The sequence below is a fragment of the Ipomoea triloba genome, chromosome 11 (genome assembly GCF_003576645.1).
Source record: "Ipomoea triloba cultivar NCNSP0323 chromosome 11, ASM357664v1".
Lineage (NCBI taxonomy): Eukaryota > Viridiplantae > Streptophyta > Magnoliopsida > Solanales > Convolvulaceae > Ipomoea > Ipomoea triloba.
In genome coordinates, this window is record NC_044926.1 from 7,617,619 (window position 1) to 7,630,678 (window position 13,060).

Below are 13,060 nucleotides of genomic sequence, written 5' to 3' on the forward strand. Positions count from 1 at the left end.
CTATTTGGTAAATAGCAATTAAGCCATCAAGAATAAGTTTCAAATTCGTCTATGGAACTGGAAAAAAAGAGCAATTAGCATTGCATTTTTAGCAGGTTAACAACAGGTTTGCACTGATTGAGATGTCATGTGTATTTATATTTTTTTCTTATTATCATACTTGGACTATATGTAAGCATTTGACCCTTTGAAGTCAAAATTTAAAACCCTAATTCTCTCTCCTCTATTTTCTTCTTCGGTTCTTCAATGGCTTAATTGTTATTCCCCAAATATAACACTCTAAAAAAAAAAAAAAGGAGTTGCTAGTCAGTTTATCATGTGTCAAACTCTACTTATTGAAAAAATTAAATGAAACAATTAATGATATTAATTTAATTTTATTTACCAATAACCTTTAGTGACATGAAGTGGTTCTTCCAAATGAAAAGTCATGAGTTCAAGCTCCATAGAGTCAGTAGTACTCAAAAAAATTAATTTTTATTCATACAATTTACTACTTGCTTAATGTAACTAACTAGTCTCCAATCAACAATTCCCCATATTCAATTCTCACCAATAAATTAAACCCAATAGTCCAATACATCCTCTGATGCAAAGACTTCTATGGTTGAAATGAAATCTGATATAGACAATGTCTGATCTTCAACTCATACTTCTGGTCTCACCAAGAATTGCTCTGCTTGTCCCACTAAGCATGATCTCATCATATTATATAAGTCCATAAACCATGATTGTCATAACAGAATATTCATGCAATGGCTTGTACCCAAACAATGAGAAAATCTTTCAAAGAACATCAAACAGCATCAATGGTAAGTGAACCAAATTGTTTCGTTGCCTTTCACCTGATGCAACAATCTACAATCATTGATAATATCTAGTAAAGGGGAGAGTAGAAATCAAACCAAGAGTAAAGTTCCATCATTGATACATATCACAAAAAAAAATAGGGATCTAGTTTGAAATTCGAGGGTTTCCATCACCGATTTCCTCATAAACGATTCTTCCCAAAAAATGTTTTACCTATAAGCAGTTGCTATTTTAAATTTCATTATATAAGTAGAGGATTACCACTACAGCTGACAAATCAACTATATACATAAACATGGGAAGCACTGGCATCTACTTCAGAAAAAAAGTTTTTCAAGTATATTAATCAAATGAATTGTTGATGTTTAAAGTGAGGTAATGCACCTTGGTTTCCTCATCTAAGAGTTAAAAGCCTCGAGTAGTAAAAACATCTAAAATTGATCCTCTAAAGCAAAGAGTTCAAAGTGCTGACAATCTATACATTAAAATTCTGATCATGAATATGTAGAGGACCAGTTACAGAAGGTCCTAGAGGAGAGACATCAGTTCTATAAGACAAAATATTGAAAGTAGTAGAAAGGTTTCAATTGATTTACCTCCGTCTTTTGACTATGTGTTAGCTTGATTGAGCATGAATCATCTCAAAGCAGTGCTCAATAGGTAAGCATATTTGCTCCACCTCATGCATAAAAGATGGTGAAATAAAGAGTTTAGCTCCTTATACTTGATCCATATATATATCCAAAGTATTCATTGTTGCAAAACTATTAGAGTATATCTCATAGACTCTTCTGAGGTCTGAAGAGTTCATGGTGAAAATATGCCCAGGTAAAGCAAGTGGAAGAGCATTGTTTAGCTCCTCGCTTCGCTCTTCTACGGCAGCAGCCTCTCTGAGCTTGCCTTCTTTCCAGAGACTCTTGACAAGCAAGTCTTTGGTTGTGACATCAGGCAATTGCCCACAACTCCACATATCCTCGAAAATTCTAAGTGCAAGAGAAGCCCTCTCACACTTGCAATAAGCATGGATGAGAACCTTAAACATAAAAGCATCGGGCTCCAACCCACCCTGCCTAACCATTCCAAAGAGTCTCTGCACTGTTTTGATATCCCCTTGAAGGGCAAAATGGTGCATCAATCCAGAATATGTTTGCCTATCTGGAGAAATCCCGAGTAGAATCATTTCCTCAAGTACTGTAATGACATCAGAATTCCTTTTGCACTTCGCTAATGTCCTCAAGAGAGATGAATACAGAATCAACTGACTGCTTTTAGAAATAGGACCACATATTGTTTTTACATTGTGGAAGACCTTTAAAGCAGCATCACCATTACCGGAAATCCCATAGAAATCAATTATTAATCTAAGGGTGCTAAATGACAACCTAAAACCCTCTCTTTCCATCTTAGACAAAAGTTTATCAACTAAATGGACACAGCCATGACGAGCCAACTTGGTAATCATCCTTGACATTGTGTAACAATCATGAGTAAATCCCGGTTGATAAGCAACCCAGCAAAAGAATTGCCATGCTGTTTCTGCAGAGTTAAAGTTCCTGATCATCTTGCAGACTAACCGAGTTGTCCACACAAATTTTGCATCCTCCAATGCTGATACCTCCTCGGGTTCCCAATGCTGCAAGGCACTAGTCAAAGCAGCAGGGTCCAGCCATGGCTTCAATTGAAGTTGATCTCCAGCATCTTCAGAAACACAGTCAGCATTTTCTTCCTCCTCCTCCTCCTCATCATCCTCATTAGCATCCATGGAATATGCAATACTCTTAATCCTCCTATCTGGAAGCATTTCTCTGATCAATTCATCAACACTTTCATCATAACCTGCCTCCTGCATTCGCTGCAATGACCATTGCATAGCTCGACCAGGCAATATTCCATCAGCCCTCATTTCATCAAACAAATCTTTGACAGCATCTAATTGATCAATGCTAATGAATGCTCCCACCATGATAGAATACTGCTTCAATGTGCGCTTTATCCTCATCTGCGGCAAGATCCGGAAAACTTCTGTGGCTGAATCAAATTTCCCAGATTTTACAAGATGATCAATTATAACAGTATATGTCCTAGAATTCGGAAGCGCCCCATCATTTATCATCCTATCAAAAACCCTCACGGCATCAGAGTCCTTCCCCTTTTTAGCACAGAGGTCAATCACAATGTTGTAAGATTCTGTACACGGATGCTTCTGCAAGGTTCCCCTCCATTCATCCCATACATTATAAACCTCATCAAGGTCTCCAGCAGCAGCATACCAGTGCATACGGTCCATATAACTTACACGTGCAACATTGGTGAACTTGCCCGTGTTAATACCATTGATCAGAGCTCTGAGCTTACCCGTCTGCCCTGATTTGGCAAGAATCTTAGCCAATGCATAAAGGGTGTTTGTAGTGTGCGAAAAATGCGGAATTGCTTTTAGAGATTCAATAAAAAACAGTGCAGAATCAGGAGAAGGCGCTGAACGAAGAGCATTCGTGACTACAAAAGAGTCCAAAGCAGGGCTTCTAAGGAGGGAGGAAAGACACTCTGCAGAATCTGACCGAAGACTGAGCCTTATAGAATCAATGAGCCTCGCCCTCTCTAGGTACAAGGCCACCTTGTTCACATCTTTGGTTCCTGAAAAATGACGAAGTTGCAAAGTTAAATGGCTCAATGAGCCACTTATCTTATAGAATCTTCCAAGAAACATGTAGCCGCCACAATCGCAAACCAAACCCCGAGCAAAGCTAAACTTGTTGACCGTCCTCATACAGCACCCACAGTACACAAAATGCAGCAACCAAAACCATAAATTAAGTAGTCACAGCAATTCTGCAACCACGACCATAAATGAAATATTTATGGCATAATATTCCTATTAGGGATTGGGAATTTAGTACATATGCAAAAGAATGGGATAGAGGGGCTCACTCTTTCAGAGAAGAAAATTAAAAATAAATAAATAAATAAATAAAGTATAAAACAAACCCTAACTAAAGGGGATTTTTTAGGCTTCATAACTGACCGAACATTTGCTAACCGACCGAAACCAAATCGGTTATTTCGATAACCAAATAACCGAAGATGTGTAGCAAACACATTAATTTTAAATAATTTTATAGTAAACATACAATACTAAATTACCATTCCAATTTTCAAGATTCAAAGTTCAAAGTTCAAACTGTCAAGTGCCAATGAGGCAATGATAATAAACATACTGACATGTTCCATGTATCAATGACTTCATAAACCGCCAAGTCCCAATGACTTCATAAATAATAACACATTCAATAAGAAACAAAACAAAGTGAATAACAGAATAAGTGATAACAGTATAACACAATCCAAATTTTCAATTCATCATTGAACATGCTTCAATCTTCAATCATAACTAAAAGATCATCAGCATTCAACATTTCAGATTCCAGACCTGCTACTTGCATCCAAAAGTTAATCAAAAGTGAGTATATAAAATCTCAGATATTATAATTTATACATAATCAATTAATCTAAACAGTAAGCATTGAATTCATTGTTGACATCTATAACAAATAGCATTAAAAAAACCGAAGTACTGGATTGAAATTTATAAAAATTACCTATACTAGAACAAATAGCATTACAATTTATAAAAATTGCCTAGCAATAGCATTACAATAAAAATTACCTAGAACAAATAGCATTACCTAGCAATAAAAATTACCCATACTAAAACAAAATCACAAATTGCATTACAACAAAAACTTACCAGAGAGACTAGAGAGACGAGAGTAGACAGAAGCAGATAACTGAGAGGCACAAGGGTGAAGGCAGTGAAGCCGTGAAGGCACGGAGGGCCGGACGTCGTCGGAGGCAGAGTCGATCGCAGAGTCGCGGACGCAGAGAGGCGAGAGTGGGGCTGTGAGGGCGTGAGGCTGTGTAAGGAATTGAGATTTGAGTCTTTAGAGGCAGTTTGGACCGTTTGGTTAAGGAATGTTATATTACTATGTTTAGTTAAAATTAAGATATGTAACATAATTAGGGTTATCTTTTATGTTTTATATATATATCTAAAAAATTTGCATGCATGCGTTGGCATTTTAGTATGTTTGTCGTCGGTGCTGGTGATTAAGGTGTCCGGAAGATAACATGTGAACCACATACTACATTTTGTCCTAATTTCCTAATACGATAGTGGTGATAAAACCAAAGGTAAAGCTTCTAAATAGAGAAGAATCATCCAAATTTCCTAATACGGTAGTGGTGATAGTGGTGATAAAACCAAAGGTAAAGCTTCTAAATAGAGAGGAATCTTGTAACAAATTTTGGCTCATAGATAGGTTGGCCAATGAACTATAATTCTAACTTAATAATGAAACTTTGACAAATGACTTATGAACTAATTAATCAAGTATTTCCTTGATGTAGAACGTATCATCTATTCCTCAAATAATTTTAATGTTTTCTCTTGTATGCTCTAGTAATATTCTTATTGCTGGGTAAAATTTGAAAAACACTCTCCTATTAAAAAATTATGTTGCTTAAAATCTTATTTTTTGTGATTTTTAATAAGTAAAATTATTAAATACTCTTTATATCAGATGATTCGGTTTTGTTAGCTAAGACTAAAGGACAATAATTGACAATTACATTAAGTGAGTTATTACATATCGTGCATCGAATATAATATAGCGCAATTGATGAAATTTGTTGGATCAATTATGTTTTCTGATGTTTTCATTACTTGAATTAGAGAAAATAATTGTTCAATTACCCGTGCGATGCATGGATAAATTTTTTTATTATATATTTAGATAATAAAAATAAAGATGACAATTATTTTTTTTGTAAACCATTAAATTGTTATCATGCCTTCTTTTTTGTTCTTCAAATACCTTTAACATTTAATTATAACGCTTCAAAGAAATCTTTAATACTTATCCGTGCATCGCACGGGACAATACTAGTTGCATATAAAGGTGAAAGAAAAACTGAAAATAGTCCTTTTATCTCCTAACAAATTTAACATAATTAACAACACTACTAAAACGGAGAACTCAAATTTAAGATGCTTTTGCTAAGGTTACTTTTTTTTTTTTTTGCGCTATTGATTTTGTTACAGTGTAATATCTGATCATAAAGACTTGAACCTATGACCTCTCATTTAGGAGAGACACTTCGTACCACTAGATGTTTTTGCTTAGTTAAGTCGTATGAAGTTGTTGCATTATCCTTGAGGGCTAATAAGAGAACACAAGCACAAATAATATAATTAATTTATAAAATTAAAATTTGTGAAAAATATAATGACACATAATCACATATAACTTGTATCAAATCTTATATATTTTTATTATGCCTCGTAACATGCTTGTTTATCACGACTACCTATAATGAAAAATTATAAATAAATAAGATAAAATTGTATCATATAAAAAGAATTTTAGTAAGAATAACGTTAGTAAAATGTTACAAAAACAAACAAAATAATAAACAAATAAATGAGCCAACTAATGTTTTGCATTGCGCCACTAATATAATCTGAATACCAGTGCCTTGTGGTTTCCATACTGCATATATATAGAATTGCTGGTAAATAACTCCAACGTCGACACGTACATGGGATGATATAACATATTTAGTACTATTAACATTATTTTCAAATTTTTTTTTTTTTAGTACTTCATCAAAAGTATTACATTTTCCCTTATACGTAATGTTGACAAGTGTTTGCTACTTATAATGGAAAATGCTCCTTCAAAAGTATTACATTTTTTCATATAAGTAATAAATATTTTATTCTTTATTATTATTACATTCTTCAGTATAAATATTAAATTTAATCGTAACACGACCGTCTTACCAACAAGGATCCGTGAAACAATTTCATACAAATTTTTGGCTTACACAAATTACTTATAGGATTCCTAATATCTTCACCCAAATCAACTACGATAACAGATCGAATGAAATGAAGGTTCCTCCTAGTTATCTATTTGAATCTAAAAAATTTGCATGCATGCGTTGGCATTTTAGTATTTTTGTCGCCGGTGCTGGCGATTGAGGTGTCTGGAAGATAACATGTGAACCACATACTACATTTTGTCCTAATTTCCTAATACGATAGTGGTGATAGTAGTGATAAAACCAAAGGTAATGCTTCTAAATAGAGAGGAATCGTCCTAATTTCCTAATACGATAGTGGTGATAAAACCAAAGGTAAAGCTTCTAAATAGAGAGGAATCTTGTAACAAATTTTGGCTCATAGATAGGTTAATTGGCCAATGAACTATAATTCTAACTTAATAATGAAACTTTGACAAATGACTTATGAACTAATTAATCAAGTATTCCTTGATGTAGAACGTATCATCTATTCCTCAAATAATTTTAATGTTAGAGTGAGGCTGTGTAAGGAATTGAGATTTGAGTCTTTAGAGGCAGTTTGGTTAAGGAATGTTAGATTACTTCAGAAATACTAAATTATTGAGAATGTTATATTTCTATTTTTTGTCAAATTTGTTTTTTTTTTCTTTTTTCTTTTTTCTCTTCTTCCCCTCTTTCTTAATTGACACATCAAAAACCACAAAAAATCAATAACTATTGAAGTTGCTCTAATAATTATAAGATTAAAACATAACATTTAAAATTTGAATATCACTTTATATATTGGTGCTTATGAAGGGGAGGGGAGTAATTATGTCCCAACCAAACACCATAATTGTTCTCCATAAAGGAGCTTTTACTAGATTTTGTCAACACTCACAAACATTTTATTCAAAGGACAAGTACAGATGTAATATCCCAACGGCTCAAACCTAGGATAAATGAGGAGTCAAAAGGCATCAACTTCAAAAAAAAGGCATCAACTTCACTTTACTAAAACACCCTCAACTCATCACAATTAACAATTACCAGTAGGCTCCCATCGGGCCCACTAAGGGTAGTTTCGTCCTTTCACGTGCATAAGTCTTTCATCTACTGGCAACGTTAGGTAAGGTGATCTAGCCGTTGCACGTTGTTTTGAAATTTCTGAAACAAACCCAAAAAAAATTAAAATTCGACCGTTATAGTCTTCTCTTCCAAATCATCAAAACCAGTACCACTGCTAGTTCTGTGTCAGAAATTCTGTGAACTCTATCGCTGACAACAATGGCGGCCGGAGATTTCGTTTTCACGGCGGATGAGATGGCGGTCGACGACAACCTCGGCTACCCGAAAGCGTTTGCTATGCTGTGTAAAGACAGAAGCTTTAGCCCTTACAGCCGCGCCCCTCCTTTCACTTTCATTCCTTACGCCCTGCCTCCCCAAGAGGTAATTAAAACGCTTCTCTGGTTTCTGCAATTTCTATGATTCTCTTATTTAGCTGCCATGGTTATGAAATCTTGATCGTTTCGGATTTTCCCAGGTTTTGAGATCGAAGGAATTGGATGAGATGTTTCCCATCATTGATCCGAATGCTAAACCCACAGCAAAGGCTAAGATTTTTGTCAGTCTCCTGTGGAAGCAACTCAACCACCTTGGGTATGCAAAGATTTAAATTTTACCCTCTCGAGTAGTAGCGGCTAGTTTCTCTCGTCACCTAAAAAAAAATGAATTTTTACACTCTCTAGTGTCTCTCGTCACCCCAAAAGATTGAATTTTTACCCATTACACGTCCTCGAGCAGTGATTATGGATTTTTTCATCATCCAAAAAAATTGAACTTTTGACCCATGCACACTCTCGAGCAGTAGCTGCTTGTTTCTCTCGTCACCCAAAAAAAGATTGAACTTTTGCAATATCGGGTGTCCCTCGTCGCCCAAAAAAAGATTGAATTTTTACCCCTTACGCGCCATCAAGCAGTGACTATGGGGCTTTTTTAATCATCCAAAAAAAAATTGAATTTTTTCCATGGGTACACCTTCGGGCAGTAGCTTGGGTTTCTCCCGTCATCAAAAAAAAAAAAAAAAAAAAAGATTGAATTTTTACTCTCTGTTTTTCATGTTTGGAATTTTCAGAGGTGAAGTTTGATCAATGGGTTTTTTTTTTCTTATTGCAAAATTGCAGGAATGCAGGCTTTGATCCTGAAATGTTTCGGGTAGATCCATATGGAAATGTTGTGTACTATCATGCTGATTCAGCTTCACCCCTGGCATGGCATATTGATCATTGGTTTCCTTGCTCAAGTAATCTACACTACACTGCTTTTTGGGTTCTATGTTTGATGAGTCTGAAGTTGCCCTTCATAGTATCTGTTAGAACATTCTGTGATTTCATGGCTGTTTCGTGGGTAATATGCAGGAGGGGGTTTAACTGTTCCAAGTAATCTAAGAATTTTACAGTGGCAAGTTTGCAAGAAAAAGCATAACCAGCTAGAATTTCTCATACCTTGGTGGGATCTTCAAGTTGGCTTATCCATAAACCAGTTTTTATCCATCTTTGCCTCGACGAATTCGGATTTCAGGTGAGCTGTTTGTTCTGCTGATGATGTTTTCTGAAGCAAATGCTGCATGGAGAAGATGGTTTTGATGACAGGCTTTTGTTGTTGTTGTTTCAGGCACAGGGGATTTTCATGGCTGTTTCCAGAAGGGGAAAATGAAGAGTTGAATGAATCTCAGACAGTAGATTCCCATGTTTTCCCTCAACATTACATGGAATCGAAAAAGAAGATAGGCCTTGCTCCAGCTGCTGTTGTTCTCAGCAGGAGGGAATCTTATGATTCAGCTCTCAAGTCTTTGGACATCAACAGAAGGCCAAGATCAAGCACCCCAATAATAGGTTAGTTTCATATTGGTGGACCGAGACTGTGCACCAGATGATTAGGGGATTGTTAGACGGAGGTCTAAACGATCAAGTCTAGCACCCTATCTCTCTAAAATGTGACAGTATAAAAAATAAAATTGCGCATTCAATAGTCACTACTAACTATAGTTTTTGGCGTAATAATAAGTGTTTGGTAAACTAGCAGATGTTAAGGGGCTTGGGGGAATTGTTGGATGAAAGTGAAGGGCTAAGTTCAACACCCTGCCTTTCAAAGATGTGACAACATAAAAAAATAATATTTTGTCTTGCTACTAGCTATAGCTTTTGGCGTAGTAATAAGAGTTTGATGCTAACAATTAGTGTTAGAGCTAGTTAAAAATCTAGCCTTTCAAAAATGTGACGATATAAAAATGTAAAATTTTGTCTTGCTACTTTTGGCGTAGTAATAAGAGCTTGATGCTAACAATTGGTGTTAGAGTTATAAATTGTTGGGCGAAGGCTAGTGAATGACCAAGTCCAGATCAGGTGGTTAGGAGGATTGTTGGGCACTTGGGTAGGTGATCTGAATGAAGGGTCAAGTCCCGTACCCAGCCTCTTGAAAGTGTGGCAGTAAAAAAAAATAAAGTTGTATTTTGCTACTAGCTATAACTTTTGGCATAATTGTGTTTGATCCTAACACAAATCTTTGAAGGCGAAACTTATGATTGAGCTGAATATAATGCTTCTGTGCTTACCAATGACTTTTGGCATAATAGCGTTTGATCCTAACACAAATCTTTGAAGGCAAAACCTATGATTGAGCTGAATATAATGCTTCTGTGCTTACCAATGACTCTTTTTTCGTGTGGCAGCAACTTCCAAGAAACTGAAAGAAAATGAAGCTCCTGACATGGTAAGCAATCCATACCAGGCCATTGTGATTGCCCGAAACTCTTTGAAACAGCGCGAAGAAGCAGCAAAGATGCAGGGAGAAATACAGAAATTAGACGATGAAGTGAGCGAGTTGAAGCAGAAAGCCGAGGAGGAGAAAGCGAGCATCCAAGATTTGGAGTTGATTCTGATCAAGAAAAGGCGGCGTGCAGAGAAGTGTCGCAAGCTATCCGAGGCACAGTCCTCGCATAGAGCAATGCTGGAGAAGATGATTCGAGACGCCATGCATCAGTAAGATCCATTGTTAAACTCGTAAAGACATTGCCTAAAATAATTTCTCGTGATGGATCGAAATTTATTGGAATTTCTGCGATTGTTTCTCTGTTTGCAGGAGTGTTGTGTATAAAGAACAAGTGAGATTGAATCTGGCTGCAAGTAATGCACTTATGGCAAGGCTTGAAGCTCAAAGAGCAATCTGTGATTCTGCAGAGAAAGAATTGTACCGGAAATATAAGCAGAGAGACGAGCTAGAACAAGAAGTTAAACCGGAATGTGAGCAGAGAAGAAAAAGATCAAGAATGGATATCCTAGTTGAAGATAATGATGATTTGCAAGAAAAAGATGGAAAGATGGTGTTATATTTACCCGACAGAGACTCAAGCTCGAGCGATCAAATTCATAAGCAATTGAGAGTCTTCTTGGAGGAAGAACAGAAAGCATCAGAAGCAGAACTATCAGCAATCGAAGAAGAGCAAGAGCAAGAACCTATCCCGGAACAACTTGAGAAACACGGAACAAATGCAGTGGATGTCGAGAATGAAAACCAGGGCGAGAAAAAACTTCTGGAGGGGACATCTGTCAACCTCGAGTTCCCAGGTTTCCATGAACCGGAAATAGAGGAGGATGAAGAGAGTAGAAAGCAACGTGGGAAAGGAAACGTTGAAAAATGGCTTCATATGCTGTTGGAAAGCACGGATGGAACTGCTGATGTTGAGAAGCTCGATCTTAATTACCCTCCAGAATCGAATGATGCAGAAGAAGAAGAAGCTGTGAAAGCCAAAGAGAACGAAAAAAGCAATTCAAATGAAGAAAACGAAGAAAAACAGGAAGAAACAGCTACGGCGGTAAAAGCCAAGAACACTCCCTCCCGGAACCCTCCTCCATACAGACTGCAGCCCAGAAAAAGCATGGATGCCACCTGCAAAGCAGTTAGACATTCTGGTAGTAGCTTTGACACAAGTGAAAGACCGGAGGGCGTTACGGAAAGAAAACTGACCAGGTCAGAAAGTGCAAGGGGATTTAGGCGCATTCCATCTTCTCCATCTCTGATCTTCAGTGGCATGAAGAAGAGAGTCGATTGCATGGGGAAGAAGCCATTGGTGACCGGAGACTATGACGATACAGAAGATGAAGAGGGAGTAGCAGCCAAGAAAAGCTTCATCAAATCATCCTTCAAAACAATTGTCAAAGCAATGAAGATATAAACCAAATTCATAGGGATTAGCTAAATAATAATTGTGTATCTATCTATTCATACATACATTCTTTTGGCTTGATTTTTGTGTTGCATTGTTTCAGAATGTGTGCAATAATAACAGCTTGCTGTGAGTGGACCAATAGTGTACAGACCAATAGTGTACAATTTAATGTTCAAGAAGGGGAAAACAACTCTGACTTATAATATATATTAGAGAAAAATTAAATCAGTGCAATCAATGCCTGATTTTATACTACAGATTATTTCTACTGATAATAACAAATTCATTCCTATGACAAAACAACATTCAATAACTTCTCCAAATTGTTGCGCCTAACAACAACCAACCCTTTCGATTATTTGGGAAGATATGTAAGATCCGAAGAGGTATCTATCAATCATCACACATTTCACACATTCCGGCGGGGGTAGGGTTCAGCAGAAGCGCTGGTGGAGCCGCCTTCAACGGGGTTCACTGATGACGCTGAACCATTTCCACCTTCAGACACAACGGGGATTTTCAGGGCTGCGGCCCTCTCCATCTCCTTCTCGAGCTCTTCCTCTCGCCGCAATGCAGTGAACTGCACATCCAAAGACTTAGCCGCTGACAACCATGCGAGAACGATCACCAGGAGAACGCCTCCGAGGTAAGGAGTTGAGTTGGCAAGCGAACCAAATGTTAATATCATGAATTGCTGTATCAAAGCTCCACCAGACTTCCCCAATGGATTGCAAACCACATCAATCGCGGCTTTGCCTTTCACCTGATGCAACAAACAATTTACAAGCATTGATTAAACATTTCGAAAACTGATATCAAAAAATACTGATCTAGTTTCTAATTTGAGCGTTTCCATCAGGGCCGGTTTTTTTATTTTCGTGGCCCTGTGCTGGTAAATAAGTGAGGCCCTATCAAAGTAGAAATAAACTGTGAATTGAACAAAAATTGCAAAAAGAGAAAAATGCAAAAGACCTAATTTTGGGCCAATATAATCACAAATACATATACTAACTATTAGGTCAGGGCTGGACTAAGCGCCCCCAAAATTTTGGGGCACTATGCCGTTGCCCATCTTGCATGCCCTAAAATCCAGCCCTGGTTTCCATCACCAAGTGCAGACTAACACATTTCCTCGAATTGTTAATGTTTAAAGCGTGGTGTGGGGGGGGGGGGGGGGGGGTT

At 37.0% G+C, this 13,060-nt stretch overlaps 3 protein-coding genes across 4 annotated transcripts in view; 1 reads left to right on the forward strand and 2 right to left on the reverse strand.

The window, feature by feature from the left end:
* Positions 1-361: 361 nt before the first annotated feature.
* On the reverse strand, positions 362-4,689 carry LOC115995626 (pentatricopeptide repeat-containing protein At5g66631). Of its 2 annotated transcripts, none has more exons than XM_031234722.1 (3): positions 4,556-4,689; positions 1,407-3,639; positions 362-845 (listed from the first exon to the last, which is right to left on the reverse strand). In XM_031234722.1, the coding sequence occupies exon 2, from the start codon at positions 3,575-3,577 to the stop codon at positions 1,529-1,531; it is 2,049 nt and encodes a 682-aa protein (XP_031090582.1). In that variant the 5' UTR covers positions 3,578-3,639; positions 4,556-4,689; the 3' UTR covers positions 362-845; positions 1,407-1,528. The 2 variants fall into 2 exon arrangements, with proteins under 2 accessions (XP_031090582.1, XP_031090583.1); XM_031234723.1 differs by having other exon boundaries at positions 362-858.
* A 2,994-nt stretch (positions 4,690-7,683) lies between these two features.
* On the forward strand, positions 7,684-12,017 carry LOC115995797 (titin homolog). The gene is made up of 7 exons (XM_031234942.1): positions 7,684-8,100; positions 8,195-8,310; positions 8,835-8,953; positions 9,069-9,231; positions 9,325-9,545; positions 10,382-10,691; positions 10,792-12,017. Exons 1-7 carry the CDS (start codon positions 7,939-7,941, stop codon positions 11,882-11,884), a joined length of 2,184 nt encoding a protein of 727 aa, XP_031090802.1. The 5' UTR covers positions 7,684-7,938; the 3' UTR covers positions 11,885-12,017.
* A 41-nt stretch (positions 12,018-12,058) lies between these two features.
* LOC115995798 (plastidic ATP/ADP-transporter-like) overlaps positions 12,059-13,060 on the reverse strand; it is a 3,760-nt gene continuing 2,758 nt past the window's right edge. The window contains exon 5 of the mRNA XM_031234944.1: positions 12,059-12,641. Coding sequence (XP_031090804.1) covers positions 12,288-12,641 — 354 coding nt within the window. The 3' untranslated portion in view covers positions 12,059-12,287. The remainder of the gene's footprint in view (positions 12,642-13,060) is intronic.